Here is a 23,454-nt window from a genome sequence, read left to right as displayed (position 1 = left end):
ATTTTTATTTTACTGTTTGGTGGCTGAAGGGGGCCCGGTATTTTACCATCTGATCGCTGAAGTGGCTGTTTTAACCTCTGATGGCAATTCCTTTAGATCTGATTATATTAAGATCTTGATAATGTTTGAAATCTCGGGGAATCTTTTAAATCCGGGCCCCTTAAATATTCTGGGTCCAAAAATACCACCTAGACCCCCCTGATGACACGCGGTACATTGCATTTACGTTTATTGAAGTCGAGGTGTCAACTAGTTACTCAAGTTGTCTCTCATTCTGCGTTGTATGGAAGCATGTAGAAAGGTTATAAAACGACACAATACTGCAAGTAAGTTAGGTAGCTGTAGGCTATAATGTAAGAAAAACATAAAATATGCCACTGCACTTTGATTTGAATAGCAAAAACATCTTGTTAGGCTATAATAAAAAGTTGCTTGGTTTGATATAATACGCTGATGAGAAAAGATTTTTTCGACAAAACATTCACTTATGATTGAAATTGCATCAAACAATAACGAGTATTTCGTTTTACAATTGTATCATTATAACAAACGCAATACTATGAATCAACAAACTAAACGCGCACAAGCAATATGAAAAGACAGACACTGCATAACGTACACTGTGGACTTACTGTAGGCATGGACCACCTTCAACTTTAAGCTGCAGGCTACAATCGAATTCAGACCTTAGTTGTTTTGCTCAAGCCCTCGATGGAAATTAGGCTATCCAGAAAAACTTTTCATTTAATTGGCATGTAGACTAGCTTAAATAATTCTGTGCAATTTCTGGTGCCGCAGCTTACTTTAAAATTGTTGTTTGTCAAGAGCGTTTCAAGAACTTGATTGACCAATGTAGTTCAACAGTAACTTGCTCACTGTAAGCTACAAGATGTTACACCATGAGTTACATTTACACACGGGTTCTTCTTGTATTTCTGGGATAGGGATTATCACTGGCTCTTTAGATGGGGACCATGTTCTCTGGACTTTTTTCTCTGGCCTTCAAACATAAAAGGGTTGAAGCTTTTACTGTTGACTTTATAGTCTAACAAATTGCATTTAGGTATGAGCTATTAAAAAGGTTTTTATTCACGATAAAGTAATTAGGTATGAGCTATTAAATAAATAAAATAGTAGTTGTTGAAATAAATAATAGTTTTAATGGATTGACTCAACAAAACTCTCAAACTTACAAAACAAACTTTACTGAAAACAAACTAGAATACACAATAATGGAGTTATTTCACTGTCTAAAAACTTTTTTGAAAATAAGAATTTGTCAACACCATCACACTGTGTTAGGGAACGTTCAAATATTACGTAACGCCTTCGAGGGGGAGGGGGGGGTTATGCAAAGCGTTACGTTGGCGTCACATCGGGGGGGAGGGGGTTCAAGCAAAACGTTACGTAACGCTTTCGAGCACAGAATGGTAGTTTTTTGTGCTGATTTCGTAGTGAAAAAGCGTTACATGGGGGAGGGGGGAGTTGAAAAAACGTTACGTTGGCGTTACATTGGGGAGGGGGGGGGGGTCAAAAATTCGGAAAAAAAGCGTTACGTAATATTTGAACGTTCCCTTATATAGGCCTACATGTTGCACGTCCCAGGTGGACAAACAAATACGGCCCGAGACAATTTTCTATGCGGCCCGCGAAAGCCTGAATCAATTATATAAAAAAAAAAAAAATTGCTTGAAAGTTTTAATTACAACAATGACTTTATTAAACTTATTATTCATATATTTCCTCTTGATAAAGAATAAAGATACTCCATAGACTTTTTATCGCATTATAGTGGTTTGTTACCGCAGCCACGTTGTGTTCTTTAGTGATGGGCAGTTTTAGGAATATGCATCTTGTCATTTGTGTACTCAGCCATCTTGCATGGCGAATAGTCTTAAAGCATCCGATTACTAAACAGCCGATTACGTTACAATAAATATTTCTGATTTCGGCTTGCCGCATCACGAGACTTTTTTTTCGTTTTAGTCTTGTATCAAGGCTAAGACTCTTAGTAGAGAGGAGCGACGATTGCGACAGTTTTTCTGATTTTGTTAATTCGCTCAAAGTGCGTCTGGCAACGTGTGATCTTGATGTGGGTTGTATTCAAATAAATAATTGAGATAAACGTTTTGTATATTTTTTATGTAGGCTGCTGTCTAACATTGCCATTTTTTGGTCACTTTACAATTAAATAAAAGCCTGTGGTTTGACTATTTTAGATTTTATGTTTTAGCTTATAATCTTAATTAAACTATAACTTAGTGCGGCCCTCGAAAAATTCAGATTCTAAATGCAGCCCCCGAGATGTTTGCCCACCCTTGTTTTACGTCTATGAATAATTGTAGGCTATAGCACGTTTATACTGTCCCACAGGTCCTTGAACAAAATGTCCCACTGGTACCTAAACCCTATTTTGAAATATTTTTGCCTCTTAGTCCAAAACTTGAAAAAAATTATCTTTTCAGCTGTTGCTTTTGTTTTGTTTTATTATCTTTATCCTGCATTGCGGGAAAGCGGACTTGAGCGCTATGCATCGGTGTACGCCTTCCGTCGTACACCTGACCCACGCTGCAGCCGACGGCAATGTCTGTTTCCGGTTGTCTACTTTACTTATGACTTAAATTTGGTACTACCCATTACTCGAAATCGATCACTGGGTAGAGGCAATTATCGTAAAGTTTCTTGCCCAGAGAAACAACAGCAAGTGCGGGTGGCTGGAGTCGAACATGCAGGCTTTCGACTGTGAGCCCAACGCGCTAACCACTCGCCATTGCCAGATACTAAAGGTAAAACCTGACTTGGCTATTTTCCACGTTCTTTGTGTTTAACATGCCACCTTAAAACAATTTTCAATAAAATTTTGCCCCATTGCGGTCTAATCAGCATTCCGCGCGTGCTTTTGTCAGAGCTTTCAAAACGGGACTGGGCGTGAGCAGCGAAGCGTGCGACTGTACAGCCTACGTCACTATAGACTAGCAATCAGCTAATCGCAATAGTTGTTACTGCGGGCGATTTAACTGTAGGCTATGTATGTATGTACATCAAAACATCACACAATTTGCTCAAAACATCAGATCTGATGTTAAAACATCAGATGTGGTAACGTGGCTTTGTTATTGCTGTCGATAGTGACGTATTCTCGAACAGTTTTCCACTTTTTGGTCATTTTAAAAAAATGAAAAATAAATAAAACGTTGGACTTTAAGCCTTGCTAGTGCCATTGAAAACAAATTTTATTCGGTAAGTTGTTTTTTTTAATGTGTTCTTGAATGTTCAGTTTACGCATCTTAATGCTTCATTTAAATCAAAAACACGAAAAAATCTGATTAGGCCTACTCCAGTTTACTTCAACAAGTGAAAGAACTCTTTTTGATGTCAACCTTGAGCTACAAAAAATTTCGCCATGTATAGGCCTATATAGTGGCTCTGATTTAGCTATACGCTAATCAACATTAACCAGTAGGCTACGGTAGCCTATCTCGCTTCTACAGGCAAAATTTCAGTCTTTTGCGTTCATCAGGGTTCAAAAAACGGTAGTGTCCTACACTAGTAAAGCGTCCCACTTGGTCACTGATCTCTTCTAGCGTACCGTATGTATTGTTACCGTGATTGTTATCTTAGGCTATAATATCTTCCAGCCGGAATTGGGCACCAGATAAAAATATAGGCTATGGGCAGCCTAAATTGTTTAGGCTAATGTGAAATATACTACGTCTTTCTTGAACTTGTAGAATGGTGCAAAGTAAACTGTAGACAACTTGTAAGCCTATGCAGCCCATAGCTTACAATGATTCATTGACAGGTGTATGGGTTGCTGGTATTTCAATCGGCCTGATAAGTTTTGGTTTCGGATTTCGATATTCCGTCAGATCTCTGCAACAATGTAGCCTATTTGTTAAATTACACATTATGTAGGTGTTAGGCTATAGACCAGGGCTACTCAACTGGCTGACCGCGGTCCGAATCCGGACCTTCTTGGTTATGATGGTGGACCTTGAGCTTTTGGAAAAATAACCTCATTGCCACGTTTCAGGGCTTCATTAATCAAATTTCTACTGGGAGGAAGCAATTTTTACTGTGATTATCCCAGTTGCTGCGAGGCTTCGCGCCTTCGCCCCCCAGACTATCCAACATTTTCTCAGAAATCCAAGTCGAGTTACATTTTACTTAAAAAATTGGTTTGGTGAAGATAATTTAACTTTCGTGGTTGCGTGTGAAATAACCTATTCACGGAACCGCTAAAAATATTCAACTTGTGAAACTGGACCTTTGTTAACATTAGTTGAGTAACCCTGCTATAGACTCAGACTAATAAAAAGTAAAGTAGGCTTAAGTAGCCTATCACGCTCGCAAAACAATGGTTTGGTTTTTGAAGTTAGTAGCCTATAGCCTGTGTCCAGAGGTGGACAGTAACTAGTTACTTTTTGAGTAACTGTAACGGTAACTTCGTTACTATTTTCCCAAAGTAACGAAACGCGGTAACTAGTTCCTATTTTAGCACTTTTTCAACAGTTACAGTTAGGCTACCAGTTACTTTTGTATTGAAATTTCAGTTTTTAATTGCCATTGATTTCTCTGCACGTGGTTGTGTCTTGCTTAGTGCGTGTTTGCTGAGTTTTGCGCAATAATGCATTTTTCTCGCAGATATATCGGCGATGCACTGCGCATGCGCGGTTCTACTTTTGTTTGGTTGTCTGATGGAGAAGGGTTGCCATATTGGCGAATTTATCGCCAAAGTCCAGAAATCTGGCAATTTTTTAAGACGTTTAGCTTCATATTTGTAATTTGGCTTTTTTTTGGCGATTTTTGATAACTAATTTGGCTAAATTAGGCTAATTGTTTTTGGCGATTAATCAATATGTACCAAAGACAGGCAAGACACAACAATACAACAGGGTTGAGCATTATAATAATATATTTTACATATTTACAAAAGAGTTTAACAGTCAAACGTTTTCGGTTTAAGTTAAGCCCTCATCAGGAACCTGAAAATATTTATAAAAATGCAGTAAATTTCAACTTTTTGAAGGTAACTATAACTAACTGTCTATAAGCATCAAGAAACATGCAGCGATTAAAAGCAATTTGTTGATGCATATAGTCAGTTAGTTAGTTACCTTCAAGAAGTTGAAATTTATTGCATTTAGTGTAACGCTTGCAATGCCTCTAAAAAGATTGTCTGACATTAAAACCAGCAACAGCATTGCTGTTTGCTTGCCGTTGGTAGACGTTCTTGTGGAAGCAATACAAACCAGATTTGGTCATTGGTTCGAGGACAGCGACTTTCAGCTTGCGAGTGCATTCCACCCACAATTTAGACTTAGGCCTATCTGTGTTTAATGCCTGATCATTAAGCGACACTGCTGAATTGAAGACCAAAATAAAACAGAACATGCTTCAAGCAATTGAAGAAGCAAACTGCTCTGCTGAAGAGGGGAGTAGCAGCGACACTGAAGTGGATGGTGGTAGGTAGAGCCACGGAAGACTTTTTGCACCACTTTACGCAAAAACCAAGAAAAGAAAGTAATGCGCGTTGAATCTGTTACAGGAGTATTTGGAAGCGGACGCAGAGGACAAGTTAAGCGGATCCAGATTCACAATTGAACCGATAAAAAAACTGTTTTAAAAAGATAACACTCCCATTCCGTCAAGTGATGCAGTAGAAATATTGTTTTCATTGCAGCACTTGTTCATCACCAGACTTTATTCGTTCATCCCCGACGTCGACACACACTCCATCGACCTGACACTACCAAGACAGGCATGGGTGCGCCTCAATCGTCTCCGTACGGGCGTCAGGCTTTTCCGCTCAACCATTCACCAATGGGAAATGGCCTCTTCCTCCTCCTGTGAATGTGGTGCCGAGGAACAGACCGCAGACCACATCATTGATTGATTAAATCTTTATCCTCGGACTGGGAAAGCTTCTTGCAGAACTTAATCCTGGCAGTTTCGCATACTTGTAGACTAAAGCTTTAAATCACTGACGCAGGCCCGGTCACCGAGATTGACAGAGTGAAGTTTCTGATTGTTGAAGTCTTGTTGCCGGGAAATTATTCCATCTATTAGATGCCGCTAGATGGAGAGCAGTCCTTAACGTACGTTGCTCAAGCGCATGACCTGAGAGTCGAACTAGTGCCGCTTGATCTTGAAGCTTCTTCGTTCCAGAAGTGACGCACTAACCAATTGAACTATCGGGGCGGACATCATCAATGACTGTAACATCTTCAAGCCACCTAACGGAGTGGAAGGTCTGCGTGTCATGAATGATGAAACCAAAGACTGGCTGCTCTCTAGTAGCCTTCCAGTGTAGTCCGGAAACATTGTGAATCTGGGGCGGTAAAAGGATAGACTCTCGGCCCCAGAGGCTCACACGACGACGACGATTGGGCAAGGACATTTTAAAGCCCAAAAGGGCAGGCCTGAGTGACGAGCACTTTGAAATGCTCGTATTTCTTAACGAAAATAAACATATAAGCCACTGATTATTTTTTTTAAAATAAAACCTTGTTGGTTTTGTACTTGTGCTGTTATGTTAGCATGGATGGCTCTAACACTATATATCAAACATTGCGGTTAAACTGGACTTGCACGCAGAGCTGGCCAGGTGCAGAATTTTATGTTCAGATTTGTGAGTAACTGAAAGTAACTAGTAACTGTAACTAGTAACGGTAACTAGTTACTTTTTAAAGTCGGTAACTGTAACGGTAACTCAGTTACTATTTTGGCCAAGTAACTGTAACTGTAACCAGTGTTGTACGTTGACGGCGTCAACTTTTTATTGACGCTGAGGCTAGCGCCGTCAATTTATTTTTCAGTTGACGGAAGTGATAGCGCCGTCAACTATTTCGCCGATTTTAAGCGTCAAGCGCTAAGCGTCATTTTTTGTTTTCATGGAAAATCTCGTTTCACAATAAGAGTTTCACAATGTATTCTGGCCAGCGCGACTCATCCGAATTACCGACTTTTGCGTTGGTTGGAATGGCTCCCTGGAATACATGCGGAAGAAGTTCGCCAAATGGTGATCACCCATGTAGGGGAGATGCAGGACCTATTATACATTTTTTTCTTTTTTGCTCTCATTTTTTCAGCTCATATCAAAATTAGACAATTTTTTTACAGAATACGGCCAAGGTCAATGGTTATTGACTGTATAAATATCTTGATAATCGGATTTATTTTTGTGAAGTTAGAGCTTATACAAACTTTTTTGAAGAGTGTATAATAGGTCCTGCCCCTGCAGGACCTATTATACACAAGCGAACATTGAAAAACAAAACATGTTTTTTCACTTTCACAGTAAAAACAAGAACATAAAAATGTGAAATAATAATACTTAGTGTTTATAAACACTTTAATTGCCAAAGTAAGATTGATTAGCATTACATCAATAGCTCTTAATTGGGGGAGAGGCGTCTTCATAAGGGGGGTGTTAAACTCTTTTCCGCCACGGCCAAAATTCACTATTTTTGTTGAAATGACTTTTGGAGCTTACGTGTAATATAATGTTGCTAGAAAAGTAAGGCTTAATTTTAAAACATACAAAAGTTAATTCTTCAAGTGCCTTAACTCATTGTATAATAGGTCCTGGACGTTACTGTATAATAGGTCCTTCAAGGAATCATTTTTATTTCTTAGTTAATACAAAAGTATCTACACAAGCAATCACTCTGAAATTTTGTGACAACCTAGGTTAATCACCACACAACCGTAAATAAATGCAAACTTTTGCAAAGAGCTTTAATAACAAAATTTATCGCGTTATTGCTGAACTTCCAAAAATTTACATTTTGACCCAAAAATGGAAAAGCCTGTGTTTCTCTTGAACCGAAAGCTTTTATCACACGAAACTTCATATAACTAAGTTGGACTAAAATCTCGATCCAAAACCATAAAAACCGAAAACATTCATTTTGAAGTAAAGAAAATACAGCGCTGTATAATAGGTCCTTCTGTATAATAGGTCCTGCATCTCCCCTATTGAGAACGATGGATTTGAAACAGAAAGCGAAAAATGTATGAATGGCATCGCAGACGTTGAATATACTTTATTTCAAGAGCTCTATGCCCCTGAAAAGAGCGATGTTGGTGCAGTGGACCTCGTTAAAAGATTTATACATGCTAAACTATCACAGCACGCTTGGAACAATGATACCTTTCCACTAAACGTTTTCAACTTGTTTTTGAAATACAACACACCAATACCAACCAGCGCTGCTGTGGAACGCATGTTTTCACTTGGAAAGGAAATATGCGCAGGGGCGCCGGAAGCGGGGGGGAGCGGATGTTTCCCTGCCCTCAAATTTCTGTGGATGGGGAGGGAAGAGGGGGCAATGGCGCCCTTTTAAGGTCATATAAGCTACTGCACACTTTGCAATATAACAATTTATGCTATTCGCTTTTAGCCTAATTATAATGTTCTATTTTTGCCTCAAAATATTATTCACGACACAAAATTCTCCATCACAGTAAGTTACATTACATCATTATAAAATAGCATGATGCCTTTCCGTGCCATTGTTCTTTGTATAGCGGACACTTGTATCATTACTCGATAATGAGCTGATACATGGCCACCTGGAGATGCGGCCTGATTTGTCACATTTTGCAGATTTTGATTACAGTTACTGCTAGTGCTTGACTGACATTTTTTGAGATGTTTTTACTTTTTGCGGTTTCCTAATGACATAAAACTTTTTAGTTGCCTTGGGGAAGCAGTAGCAAACGAGAAAAAGTAAGTTGAAAAACGCAAAATCAGACTGTTATTGAAAATTAACAGTCTGACTAAAATCTTCGAAATCAAATTTACTTTGCTCTTCAACATGTGAGGATGTTAAAACCTATTGTGTCATCTGGGGAAAAGAGTAAAGAAAGCGTAAAAATCTAATTCTTAGAAAAATTTATTTAAACGTTCGCTCAAAGTTAGAAAAACCTGGAAATTTTTGCAAAATGTGACAAATCAGGCCGTAGCTTTAGGTGGCCATGGCTGATAGATGAGCATTATCGCTATATATTATCTTAAAACTTACAAAAAAAATTGGCCTTTCAGCAACAAAAGTGCCCTTTTTTCATACTCCTGCCCTACCAGTCAAAAATCGCTCCGGCGCCCCTGAATATGCGTCCCAAACGAAGCAGATTGTCAGACAAACGTTTTGAAATGCTTGTTTTTCTGCAAGGAAATAACTAATAGTCTGAGCAGCTAATTACAATACAGTCTCAAAACATAATACCTGCTCTTCATTTATAGCTATTGTTAGCCTGAACTTGGTTGAAATATTTCCGTTTTATGAGACGCTGGCAAAAAATAGCGCTAGAAATTAGCGCTGACGCTGACGTCGTCAATTTCTTTAAGAGCTTACGCAGTCCTTTACGCCGTAAAGTTTTTAGGCAATTCGCGCTGACGCTGACGCCGTCAAATTATTTCAATGACGCGTACAACACTGACTGTAACTCAGTTACTTTTGAAAGTAACTTTGCCCACCTATGCCTGTGTCATAGTTGGATCAATTGCAATTGAATGTAAATTAACTACACACTTTCATGTAATTATAATTGAAACTTTTTGTTGCTGTGTGATTGTAATTTCAAAAGATTTTGCTCTAAATTACAATTAGCCTACATTTGGTCAGTAGGCCTATAATATAGTAGGCCTACTTTTTGTTGAGCTGCTAGTTGTGGTTCAAAAGGGATTTCTCGCCTACATTGCAAACTAATCTTTATCAAATGCAATTCTACTTGTTTTTGATAACATGAAACTACAAAATATCTTCGATGAAAATAAATGCTGAAACATGTAATTTATTACATTTGGAAGTAGGCTAATGGTAATTTAAAAATTTCAGAACAATATATTTGTAAAAAGCCAATTAAAAATTTTGATGGTTGGCCTACCGTAATTGTAATCAAATTGAACTGAAAATTGTGTAATTGATCCAACTCTGGCCTGCATATTATGTTACTCTTTAAAATTGTGTAAGCCTAAGCAAAATACATCCATAGGCTGCATGTGTAGGCTAATTGTAAATTTATCCCGACACTAAAAAGATTAACTCGAACCAGGCATGGAGGAACCATTTTAAAAGTAGGTGGGCCCAAAAGGCACAGCAGTTAAAGTCAATCCGACCTCTGGGGGGCTTTTCTCCCATACACCCCATAACATTGTTGCATTCCTAATACTTGAAATCGCTTATGCATTGTTTTTCATGATTGCCTTTCGTGCCAACAAGCGAAAATTTTCAATTTTTGGGCCCAATTTGGCCAAAAAAATTACAAAAGTGTTAAATTGCTCCTTAGCGCTGTAGGCTACAAAATATGGCGATGTACACACAAACAGGTGCTCCGGAAGCGGGGGGAAGGGGGGCGGATGCCTCCTTTCGCATCCTCAATTTTTCTGCAGATGGAGGGGCAGGGGGGCAATGGTGCCCTTTTAAAGTCATGTAAGCTATACTGCACATTTTACAATATAACAATTTCTGATATTCACTTTTAGCCTAATTATAATCTTTCATGTTTGCCTCAAAATAATATATACGGCACAAAATTTTGCAACACAGTACAGGTCTTAAAACTAGTTTTTTTTTTCGGCAGCCATCGTGGCCTACCGGGAGCTCATTCTCGGCGGCCAAATCTGCGTGCTTGGAGGCTAATATACAAAATAAAAATAACGATAGCACAAGTAGGCCTAAATAGAATTAGGCTAAACTTGCAACAATGCTAAAATGATCACTTAGCGTTGTTGAAGTCTGGGCCTGGGCGACGTCCTACAATAGAATCGTTGCACCACGCAATAACTGCTTTATCGGGATTGTAATCCAGTACTGCGGGACCATCTAACGACACTCGCACGAGTGTCTCCAATGTGACTGATTTTAAAGAAGTACGCCACTCCCCTAGACTTCTGTTTAGCAACGAAAAACAACGTTCGACATGTGTTGACAATGACGGCAAGGTAATAAAATAAGTATTTCAATGATGTGACGGACATTAGGCTACTAAAAGAAGCATAATTTTTGCAAAATATGATCAAAAAATTTTTTCCCCTCGGATGTCAACTAACCTAGTTCTCCTTTTTAACAACGATTCAATGTCCGACAACATCGAATCGACATAAACACGACAATATTGCCAGCCAATGTAAATTAGCACTTCGGATTAACACTTTGTTAAAATAAACGTCGAGAATTACAAACAAGACTTACAGCGCTGGTGATCGCAGCTGGATATATTCCATCAATAACAAATATTCCCGCACAATGCAACAGTGGCGATTATGACGCGCTGACCTAATTTTTCGTCACTCTTTGATACTACATATTTTTAACAGTTAATCCACGATCATTTAAATAATTGGCTAGAAGAGACCGGCGGCCAAACTTGGCCGATTGAGGAGGTAGCACCGGCGGTCGTTCAAGCACTACTTAGCGGCCATGGCCGCAGGCTGCTTTAAGGCTTGACAGTAGGTTACATCATTATAACATAGCATGATGCCCTTCTTTGTATACCGGACACTTGTAAGCTATCATTACTCAATACATAGTGAGCTGATAGATTAGCATTGTCGCTATATCTTAAGTGAGTGAAGACGTTTTTTTTTGAACTCCTTCTCTGATTTGCCATTTTCACTGCCTTTTCAAAAAAATTTAGCTTTCAAAAGTGGGTGGGCCAGGTCCACCGAAAAAATAAATTAGTTGGGCCCAGGCCCACGTGGTTCCTCCATGCCTGCCTTGAAATCAGAATAAAATGAATGAACAAACAATAAGATTCTGGGAGGTCGGACAAAAGGACAGTAAATTTCATCTTGTCTATTTTCAACATTAAACTTTTAAAAAAAGAAAATCAAAGTCTTTGGACATATAATTTTATGCTTGCAAAATGCACTCAGACTTGTCATTCTCAAAAATTCTACGGTTTTAGCCTATTGCTGTAACGATGATTTTCATCAGTCATTGTGTTGACAGTCATGAACCTTTCCAAACACAGAATTAAAAATTGTGAACCCCATATCTGGTTGTCAGCCAACAATCCAACATAAAGTGACAAATAAATTTTTAAAAGTAAGTTAATAAAGTAGCCTAAACTTAGGCGAAACACGTACTTAGCCAGAGTGCTCTTCTTCGTAATCAAAGCAGCTTTAGCATGGAGCCTAGTACTGTCGCGTCGTACTTCAATGGATCTTCCATAGTTTTCTGTTGTGCATTTGTTCAGTGCAAGAGAGGAAAGTGGGACTTCACGAACTTGAATTCTTTTTCGAACACCTTGATACTCCAGCACGCGAAACACATAGAGTCTCCGATTGTTAAGACTGTAAACCTGATTGTCAAATCTCACAACTTCTAAAGGCAAAAGAACATCTCCATCCATTCTTCCTCGTATAATGTCATCAATCGTGCGGTTGACCCATTTTCTATTTCGGAACTGAGGATGAATTGTGTCATGAATAAAACGTACATCCGAAGGTGTCACATCATAAGTGTTGTAATAAGACATGTCAAAACGCGTTTCCTAATTCCACGTTCTGCAATGAATCAAACTGTGCACTGTGCAGTAGGGTGGAGTGAAAACACTTTTTATAAAATTTTTATTAGTTTGGGGTTGGAAAACTTGCCAATTACTAATAAAAACAGTTGTGCAAAATTAGAATGTAATCTGACGACATCTTGATCTGCCACCAGCCACTTGAAAATTTACTATTTCCTTCTACATTAGGGTGGATCAATTTAGGGGGGTGTAAAACTTTTTTCCTCATTTTGCTTAGCTTGGGTAGCCAAAACTTGCCATTGGGCATATAGAACACTGTGCTAAAAGTATATTTCGATCGAGCAAATTTTTCATGTGCAACCAGGCCATTACTTATCGACGAAAAACGCAAAAATACAAAATTACATGCAAATGTATTTGAATTGGACGTTAGCATAGAGATTTATTGCAATGCAACGGAAATGGTAATATGCATCAAACTTCCTCGCTTTAGATGAAATAGTCACGTTTCGATTCGAACTTGGGCATTTCTTGTCGTGATTCAATGCGTGAGCGTATAAATCTATCTTGTGAATTAACCTCGCACACCGCCGCTGAAGCTTCCGTCACCAACTTGACGCACCTTTCTACCACCTGTGTGTGACATGGAAATCCAGGGAATAAAAGTTTGGAGTGTCCTTAGCTGCAATCATCTTTCGCAGTTCTTTGTCCCCCATGTTTCTTGTTACAGGAGGCTCGGTGAGATCGAGAGCCTGCCAGTCAACCATATCGTAGTATTCGTTGGCGTCAAACTTTAAGGGCGGAATGCAGAATCGTCGCATTGTTCTCTATTCGTGATGGCTTGATCGAGCTTTCTAAATTCGCTTAAGTCCAAGCTCACGGATATCACTACCAATGGCAAATTTAAAGTGGTAAATAAGAAGCACGCCCATGCAGTGAAGCAGAAATGCAGGTGGCTCTGGAACGCCACAAGCGTAGATAGTCATTTGTTAGCCCCCTTCAGCAACAGAGAACTTGCATTTGTCATTAAACAAGTTAAAAGTGGGAAAGCGCAAGGGCCCGATAATACCCCTCCAGATTGCTTAAGGCACTGTGATCTCAAATGTTCGGCATGGTTGAAAAGCTTCTATTCTGCTTGCCAGACCCTCCAGGCCATACCTAAAATCTGGCGAAAAGCAACTGTAGTAGCACTAGGCTACTTAAACCAAACAAGCCAGCTGATGATCCTAAGAGCTATTGTCCAATATCACTACTCTGCGTTCGATATAAGATCCTGGTACGGCTCCTGCTAACTAGACTCGAGCCAGTTGTTGATTCCCAGCTACCAAAAGAACAAGCTGGACTTCGGCGCGGACGCTATACGACTCATCAAGCAGTCAAGCTGACCAAGGATATTGAGGAAAGTTTCGAGAAGGGCAACGAAGCAGGAGTTATCTTGGTAGACCTCACTGCTGCCTATGATACTGTGTGGCATCAAGGGCTAACCCTAACGCTTCTCCGCATGATCCCAGACAAAAAGGTAGTGCGATTTCTCGCCAACATTCTGGCAAATCGGACCTTTTTGCTGAAGACGAGTGATGGGAAGTGCAGCCGGCCCAGCCGCTTAAGAAATGGTATTCCACAAGGATCATGCTTATCACTTCTACTATTTAACATCTACATCAGTGACATGCCAGAGACTACGTCACGCCAGTACGGCTATGCTGATGATCTGGTACTACTCCATTCTGACAAGTACACTGGCATGTGGTAGAGGAAGCACTTACAGATGACATGGCCCAAATCGCAGACTACCTGAAGCTTTGAATGCTAAAACTGAGCCTGGCAAAGATCACTGTCACACCTTTTCACCTTTGCAAATGGAATCTACGCGCCAATTGTCAGTCTCTCTCAACGGAAACCCACTTCCACACAACCCATGCCCCACCGACAAAGGAGTGAATCTCGACCGACAATTAATCTACAAACACCATGCTGAAGCCCTCCATGCTAAGCTATTAGCACGCAAAAACTTGCTGAGATGTTTAGCTGGAACATCTTGGGGTTCTAGTACATCTGCACTCGGTACAAGTGCTTTTGCACTTGCTTACAGCACCTCGGAATATGCTTTCCCCACTTGGTGCCGCAGTGCACACACTAGCAAAATTGACACTGCCCCCAACACCACCATGAGAATAATCACTGGTTGCCTGCTTCCAACTCCCACCGACTTTTTGCCGGTGCTATCCGGCATCGCCCCAGGTAGACTGAGTGGGGAAAATCACGTACACAGTCTAGTTTTACAAGCTATGTCAAGGGATGACCACCTCCTCAACCAGATTGTCCTAAATTCGCGCCCTCAAAAGCCCCAGCGCTTGAAATCTCGACGCCCCTTTTCCCGACATGCTGCAGAAATCTGCAAGTCTTAGTTCCACTTTACCGAAGTTTGGAACAGTGAATGGAGAGAAGTTGCGAGACCAACCCAATTCACAGTCCCTCCCAATACTAACACACTACCCGGAGCAGAACTACCTCGGAAGGAATGGGTGAAGCTCAATCGCTTGCTGACTGGGGTGGGCCGTTTCAACAGCAAAATGTTTCAATGGGGCCTCATCGACTCACCATCTTGTGCATGTGCCTCAGAATCTCAGACTCCAAAACGCATTATCTAACAATGTCCTGTATATCGACCCCAGGACAGATAATATATTATATGGAATGTGGACCTCACAACGCTCGATGAACACACAATCCATTGGCTGCTGTGCCTGGATGTAACAACGTGATCTGCGGCGGTCTCAAACGCAAGGAGAAGAATCTTCTCGAACTTTTTGGGAAGATGCTCTATACACGAAGCAAGAGATTTTCCAAGAAGACCGGAAAATTCACACGGTCCAGTTGTTAGTCCATCCAGATGTGCAAATACATGTCTCATGAGAAACGAGTTCTCCAGAGAAATGGATACTTAGCACACTTAAAAAACATTACGTTGGCCATGATCACAGATGAGAGGCAAATAATCCGTGAGCTTGGACTTAAGTGAATTCAGAAAATCCGATCAAGACATCGCGAACAGAAAGCAATGTGACGATTCTGCACTCCGCCCTTAAAGTTTGACGTCAACAAAATAATACTACGATATTAGGGCGTGTTGATTTAAATTATTTTGAAACTTTGCTAGGGAACGTATACAAAAACATGTGTATAGATATCAATAATTGAAATCCAAAATTATTATTCAATTAAACAAGATTTAGCTTGGTAAATTTAGGTTTATTTAAAATACAACAAATAAAAAAAATTTGTTGCGATTATGGTCATTTTTTCGTCATAAGTTCTTCAATTCCATATAAATATGACTTTAAATTGTTTCTAACTTGTTATAGTCTTCATTTAAAGATACTTTTTCAGCTTTCAAGATTTTTTTTATATCAGATGCCAGGCGCGGATTTATGAGGGGAGGGGCGGGTCCCCCCCGAAATTTTGTGAGAAATTGTATGTTTCAGCATCAAATGGTTTGATATGCTTCTAAACACCTGATATTAGTCCCACGGCGGACTTAACTTATCCCGGGGGGGAATAATTTCTTGTTATTCTTATGGTTGAAATTATCCATCGATCAGACTCCGTTATATTCTTTCATACAACTTTTCAACATGGACAAACCAAAATTTTGAAAACCTAATAAGAGCTATGGACAATCGATCGTTGTGGAGACTCACGGTAGCCGACGCTTTATTCAGGCATGGCCGATGATGATGATTGATGAAAATTGCTGTTTTAATGTCTATTTTATAGCATATCGTATATGTCGCAGTATCATTGTTCATATCTGTTTAGCATTTTGTTTCTTTTTAACTGATTTTCAAATTTTCTGCCCCCCCCCCCCTGAAAAAAACTCCTAGATCCGCGCCTATCAGATGCCTATTTTTGTAAATCTATATCGTTGTTTTGTACTGTTGTTACCACGCTATTATCACGTTGTTATCACGCTGTATTTTACTTTATTTTCAAGTTTAAAATATTTCGATGGCTTCTAAGAAGAGGACAAGAGAAGGGACTTTGACGCATATGAGCAATCTTATTGGAACAGGTCAAGAGATGTTGCCTTCTGAGCTTCCCACTCTGCGATGTCTTCTGAGATATGGGCTACTGTTGAGAGAACGAAGCTGTGAGGAAGTGAGAAACTACCCTCTATCCGATCTGGCAATGGACATATACCCTGAACTATTGAAAAGATGGGGCCGAGCAAGTTTTTGTTTTGTATACCTAATTATTACGTGCCGACCTGCAATCTTAAAAAAGATTCGTTTGAGCTGGGAACAGGCAAAAGATATATCTCTTGAAAGAGGAAAGATTCAAGTCAAAGAGGCATTTATTGCAAAACTTGACAGGCTTTTTGATATCCTAAATTGTAAATGCAACATTATTCCGTGTTCCGAGTTTGGTTGCTCAGCAGATATTTGCAAAATACAAATTCACATAATATGTGCGTGCCCAAAGGAAAAGAAGATTCCATGGAAAGAGCTTGCTTTTATCAACGGCCAGAGAAATAAGATCGGATCAATTGGGCCACATCAGATTGCCTTGCCAGATATACCTGAGCACAACAGGCAGGTCGAAAGACAGAAACGACAAGAAGATGAGAGAAGACTGATTGTGGAGTATTTTGAAACAATTAGGGAAGAGGTTTCAATATCATCTAACGAAACCATGTCCTCCGATGATGAAAACATTGATGATGTTCAATATGTGACATCAAGCACAGAAATGCCAAGCAAATCTTGTAATAAATTACAATACAATATATTAGAAATACGTAATGTGGCTATGACGAGCATTAGATATGGTCTTGGCCTACATGCAGCGGCTGCTATGACCACTGCTGCCTTTATGGATGGTGGATTGATCACACAAGAAGACAAGAGACTTGTAGTTGATCATAGTAAAGTCAAAAGAGCCCAATTAAAAGTCATGAACGCTTTGGATGCAGAGTTTGATGAGTTTTGCAAGGATGGTAACATTAAATGCATCTTCTTTGACGGCCGCCAAAACATGACAAAGGTTCTAATAAAAGCAGACAATTCAGACAGACAATTCCCGAGCATCATCAAAGAAGAGCACTATTCAGTATGCAGTGAACCAGGAGGAAGTTATCTTCATCATTACACTCCTGTGAAAGGATCTTCCAACAAAAAACTGGCTGAAGTGATTGCAGATAACCTCGTGGATTTTTTCGTTTATAAAGAGATTGACAAAAGTCTGCAGGTAATTGGAACGATTGCACGAACGCTAATACTGGCTGGGCGGGTGGTGTTATCCATTGGGTAGAAGTGAAGCTCAGACGCAAGCTGATATGGTTGATTTGTGCCCTCCACACCAACGAGTTACCTTTAAGGCATTTAATGAAAACAATCGATGGAAAGACCTTGTCTAACAACAAGTGGACAGGTGACATTGGGAAGATGTTAGACATTGCCACAACACTTGAAGTGGATACTTCATTTGTTCGGAATGGCCCGTTTCGGCTAGTCCGATTCGGCTAGTTCGATTCGGCTGGTCCGATTCGGCTAGTTCCCTATTCGGGTACAGTCTTTCTCAGCTAGTTCCCTATTTGTCAAATTTCTAAAAATCCAACCATAATCCTTCTGTACTCCAACAAAATTCTTCCGTAAATCCAACAAACCAGCCGAAAAAGACTGCAGCCGAATCGGACTAGCCGAATCCGACCAGCCGAATCGGACTAGCCGAATAGTAGCAGACCCTCATTTGTTAAACTTCCCATTGGAGAACCCCTTATTGTTTTATCTCAAAATGTTATAACGGATCTGTCTACTGATCAAGCTCACAGATATAAAATTACCGAGGCCATTAAAACAGGAAAGCTTCCTGATGATTTGACTCTCCTTGAGATTAGTCCTGTGAGCCATTCCAGGTGACTGGCAACAGCAAATAGGGTTTGCAGAATATGGATCTCAAACCATGGCCTTGAAGGCAATACTCTTCATAATTTAAGAATGTTGATAGAATTTATCATCGGGGTATATTATCCCTGTTGGTTCAATATTAAAATTAAGCATTCTTGGGTCGAAGGGCCACGTCACAAGTCGTCACATTCTGCGCCAACTCTGGATGCAAAACAAGACAGTAGTGGATGCTGTCATGCCAACCATCAAACGTTCAGCATGGTATGCATTCAGGGAAAACATCATCCAGACTCTTTTGTGCTCAGAAGACATTGAGAAGAGAAAAGCTGGAGTACAAAAGATTATAGATCTGAGGGGAGGAGATGATGACAAACTCGGAGATATTTCAGTACAACCCAGAAAGACACCTTTCATTAACCCAGATGCTTCATCTCTAATTGAGCTAATCGACTGGTCCGACAGAGTGTTTGGACGAGCCCCCAGTACGAACCACCTTTGACTTGCAAACTTACAATAGCGCAAGTTAAGTGCTTGATTAACGAACCTATGAAAGTTCCACAGTGGCCTTGTCATGGTCAGTCCATTGAAAGGTGCGTTAAGCAAGTCACTGAGGCAGCTGGAAAAGTGTACACGCATGAAAGACGTGAGGGTTGCATCAGGGGCCAAGTAGCAAGTCGGCGCATGACGTCAAGGAATGAATCAAAACAAGACTTGATGAAAATTGTTGGTCAAGAAAATACCATTATTTTGTGTTTTGTATTGTCATTTTATCGTTGGTTATTGCTGTTGGTAATCGTTAATGTTAGTTGATTTGTTAGTTGATTTGATAGACGACTTAATTTTGGTCTACATGTTTTTACATTAGTTCATGGAAAAAATTACATTCGCAAATTACAATAGCATGCTTATCTTCATGCTATAACACTAACGATTATAATGTTAAATATTGAGAAACAACTGTAAAAATTTTCAAAAATGTGAATCTGGGAAAAAAATAGCTTGTGGAACCTGAAAAATGAACTTTAAAGGGAAAAAAAGTTCCTAGCAATTAATAAACACCGTATTATTATGGAATTAAAGAACACATGTCTCATTAGAAACAATAATCAGGGAAAAAAATAAAATGTTTTTATATTTGTGGGTTTTTTATCACTATTTAAAACAAACAAAGATTTACCAAGCAAAATTTTGTTCAATCAAAAAAAAAATTTGGATTTGGCTTATTCACGGCCATACACATACTTTTAAATAAGTTCCCATCTGAAATTCAAAATAATCATTTTTTCTCTTCAAATTGACACACCTTACTACGATATGGTTAACTGGCAGCTTCTCAATCTCACCGAGCCTACTGTGACAAGAAATATGAGGGACCAAAAATTACAAGACATGATTGCAGCTAAGGACACTCCAAAACTTTTATTCCCTCGATTTCCGTGTCACACACAGGTGGTGGAAAGGTGCGTCAAGTTGGTGACGGAATCTTCAGCGGCGGTGTGCGGGATCAATTCGCAAGATGGATTTATACGCTCACGCATTGAATCACGACAAGAAATGCCGAAGTTCGAATCGAAACGTGACTATTTCATCTAAAGCGAGGAAGTTTGATGCATATTACCATTTCCATTGCATTGCAATAAATCTCTATGCTAACGTCCAATTCAAATACATTTGCATGTAATTTTGTATTTTTGCGTTTTTAGTCGATAAGTAGCCTAATGGCCTGGTTGCACATCAAAAATTTGTTTGATCGAAATATGCTTTTAGCACAGTGTTCTATATATGTACCCTATGGCAAGTTTTGGCTACCCAAGCTAAGCAAAATGAGAAAAAAAGTTTTACACCCCCCTAAATTGATCCACCCTAATGTAGAAGGAAATAGTAAATTTTCAAGTGGCTGGTGGCAGATCAAGATGTCGTCAGATTACATTCTAATTTTGCACAATTGTTTTTATTAGTAATTGGCAAGTTTTCCAACCCCAAGTTAAGCAAAATGAGGAAAAAAGTGTTTTACCCACCTAAATCGATCCACCCTACTGTGCAGGTCACACTTCAAAAGTATTGAAGTTCTTCTACTCAAATATTCCTCTTTTCTCGAAACTAGTTTTTATAATAGCTAAGCTTATTTTCTCTCTAATAAATTCTGAAGTTTAAGACAATTGCAGCTGGTTGTAATGCTGATCATGCAAACTTCAAGTTCAAGATAATTGAAGAAACTGCAGCTTTCAATTGCTTTGCAAAGAATGAACTTAAACGTTTCGTGGACAGCAAAAAAGATTTGGTTGTCAATTAATCGTGGAAAACTCAAAAATTATCTTCAAAAACTTGCAAATTACTTTCAAATTTGATATTGAATTTAAACTCAAATAAAAATTGATCGAATTTGCAACCTTGGTAGACATGTACCCTGTTATCAGAAAAAAGCAATAGTAAATAAGCTTCATAATACAATAATAAGCATAGGAATTACATTATTATAGTTATCGAAGTCAGTTGCTCTTGCAGGCCCGGATTTAGGGGGGGGCAGAGGGGGCAGTTGCCCCAGGCCCCCCGACTTTTGAAGGGCCCCCCGACTTTTGAAGGGCCCCCCTATGTGGAAAAAAATGTGATTTTGTGTTATTTTTTTCCTTTTGGCCTTTAAAGTTTTCTGCAAAATGCTATGCAGTACTGGACTGATACTACTGTAGACGTAGAGATGGTTTTTCGCGCCGTAGGCTTGAAAAAATTTTTTGCACGGGGGCCCCCGATCTAAAAGCGCCCCGGGCCCCCCATCAGCTAAATCCGGCCCTGTGCTCTTGCGAAGACAACAACTGATTTAAGTCTACGTCTTTAGAGAAACACAAGCACAACTATTCGAAAAGACGAATATCTTTAGTCTACAGTTGACTAGTGATGAGACTCTGTAGCATACACGGTAATTTTTAGCTAATTCAGTTTAGCTTTTTATTAAAACTGGAATTTCAATGTTGAATACCGTTAAATATTCATTTTGTACTCTGGTCTAATTACACTTTAATAAACATTTGAATTAAACTATATACGATAATCTTAACTTGAAACTTCTTGCTCATAAGCTTACATCTTATAGCCTACGCAGCATAGGCTACTGTCCATTTCAAAATTGGCTTTTCCTGGTTTAACTCGGCATTGTTACCTTGCTAGCCAATCCGACTTTTTGCATTGATCCAAGTTTTCTATGTGGACAAAGGCAGATTTCGTGCATGGTTGGTTTGATTCACACTTCACAGGTTGCACGGAAACATGAACTTTTGGAAATTACGTCATGTATCACATGATGCTAGTTGCCACCGAAGGGGAATCACTGCACAACCGCATTTGGGAAACTCCCTAAAGCAAAAGTAAAATCTTGATTTCATGCAGCAGACAAGATGTGTGTTTAACTCGCTTTACTTTCTTGGCAATGAACCCACACGCAACTATGAGTTGACTTACGATTTTAACAAACTTGGTCTGGTACATTTTCAAAATTTCATTTTGTTTCGCTTGGAATCGCTTTTCATAGAGTGAAAGTTCATTTTTGTCCAAAAATCATTTTTTATAGCCTTAATCGTTGAACTTATTTTAGCTGTCTAGGTTGATGATACACAAACCTGTAATTAGATTACACTACTCTAATTATCGTAACGAATACCTTCGATTGACGTAGAGAAGCCGAAATTTTATTGTAATATGGCGTAGTGTAAGAACGAAATATATTATTAGGCCCTATAATAAACTTAAACACCTTCAAAGTACATGTAATCAGTAGCGTTGGCATAGGGGTCCAGGCAGGGGCGGCGCCAGCCAAAAATGAGTGGGGTGGACAAACATATTTCGAGGTAATATACTACTGTAAAGTATGGTCGCTAAGATTACCGATTGCGATGTGACTCACTGCAGCTCGGTTGCGAAATTTATTGAAAAATAAACAAAGGAAATTTAAAGGAGGCAAAAGCTGGTTTTCCATTGAGCGCCCTCTAAATTATGAACAAAATAATAGAATGGGACCAAACGCTCCCATACATTTCATCTGCGGTCCATAGAATTGCCCACTACGATCTTGATGTTAGCAAGCTTGTCGTTATTTTATGTCATGGAGGTGCTGCAATGATAGGCGGCTTCATAAAAATTTATTGGGTTGTCCCTTTAAACATAATTTTTAAAAACCTAGCTGTTACCCGATATTACCCATAGCCATAGGTTAAGAAACACTGCACTAAAGTTTTTATTTTGAGCTCGCAGGTCAGTTTAAAAGCTTTCACCAATTTTTGAGGACCAGTGTTATCGGCAATGTCTCGCTCACTGCTGATCTGCAGCAGATGTTCAAGTCTTTGTGATGACATGGCAGGCCGCAGATAATAGTTTATTGTCTTAACTTTGCTGTGGATACGTTCACAAGATGCCACAGTCATGGGCAAAGTAGCAACAGTAGCAATAATGTAAAAAAAATTGCTGTAGCCTACAAATGATTTAAGATCGTTTTGTCCACACAATTTCAAAAGTAAAGGCGAACACAACCACGCTGTCTTGGTCAATCCACTTTGGTGCTTTTCAAATTCTAGTTTCCACTTGTGACAATTAGCTGACCTCAAAAAAGGAAGATCCTATTGCTGCCCAACCTGATTTTCGTCGAAATTATAAAATTTGACTAAATATTCAACTTTAGGCAAATTTGATGGAGACATGTGCGTGAAATAAAATGCAGTTGCATTTGACATTAATTCACATGCTTGATCCGAGTAACGCTTTTTAAGTTCATTTAGCATTCTGTCAAAGGATGAAAAAAAATCTCTTCATAACTTTTCTGTAATGGATTCAGATTCACTCCAAGGAAGACTCTTGTAATCTATCAATAATATCTTACCATCTCGGAAATGGCTTATAGTGGGTAGCGGCATCGCTTAGCCGGGGTGGTGGTTTCACTAGTAATTTGATTTCTATCCGCAAACAGCGATAAGTTGAAAACCAATTTGTTAATATCTTTCTCTGAACGCAGTGAGTCAAATGCTCTTGTCAAGTCGTTGATAGCAATAACCCCAGTGGTGAGATCCATTTTTTCACTTTTTAAATA

At 39.3% G+C, this 23,454-nt stretch overlaps 1 protein-coding gene across 5 annotated transcripts; it reads right to left on the bottom strand.

The window, feature by feature from the left end:
* Positions 1-218: 218 nt before the first annotated feature.
* On the bottom strand, positions 219-21,602 carry LOC145787650 (uncharacterized). Of its 5 annotated transcripts, none has more exons than XM_082599441.1 (4): positions 21,463-21,602; positions 12,095-12,414; positions 3,787-3,873; positions 219-1,000 (listed from the first exon to the last, which is right to left on the bottom strand). In XM_082599441.1, the coding sequence occupies exons 2-4, from the start codon at positions 12,358-12,360 to the stop codon at positions 883-885; spliced, it is 471 nt and encodes a 156-aa protein (XP_082455567.1). In that variant the 5' UTR covers positions 12,361-12,414; positions 21,463-21,602; the 3' UTR covers positions 219-882. The 5 variants fall into 5 exon arrangements, with proteins under 5 accessions (XP_082455567.1, XP_082455565.1, XP_082455564.1 ...); XM_082599439.1 differs by having other exon boundaries at positions 21,538-21,572; XM_082599438.1 differs by lacking the exon at positions 21,463-21,602 and adding an exon at positions 20,402-20,778 and having other exon boundaries at positions 12,095-12,514.
* Between the last annotated feature and the right edge of the window lie 1,852 nt (positions 21,603-23,454).

The sequence above is a fragment of the Aplidium turbinatum genome, chromosome 18, assembly GCF_918807975.1.
Source record: "Aplidium turbinatum chromosome 18, kaAplTurb1.1, whole genome shotgun sequence".
NCBI lineage: Eukaryota > Metazoa > Chordata > Ascidiacea > Aplousobranchia > Polyclinidae > Aplidium > Aplidium turbinatum.
The sequence above is the reverse complement of the archived record's forward strand: the minus strand, read 5'-3'. Positions and strand labels throughout refer to the sequence as shown.

Bases quoted from the DNA above. Each gene is read 5' to 3' on its own strand.
- LOC145787650 (XM_082599438.1), bottom strand. From the start codon at position 12,486: ATGTCTTATTACAACACTTATGATGTGACACCTTCGGATGTACGTTTT. The intron at 3,874-12,094 runs GTACGTGTTTCG...ACATTGTTGCAG, and splicing joins AAGAAGAGCACTCTGGCTAA to AGATCTGACGGAATATCGAA. The intron at 1,001-3,786 runs GTAAGCTATGGG...TTATGTTTGAAG, and splicing joins ACACCTGTCAATGAATCATT to GCCAGAGAAAAAAGTCCAGA.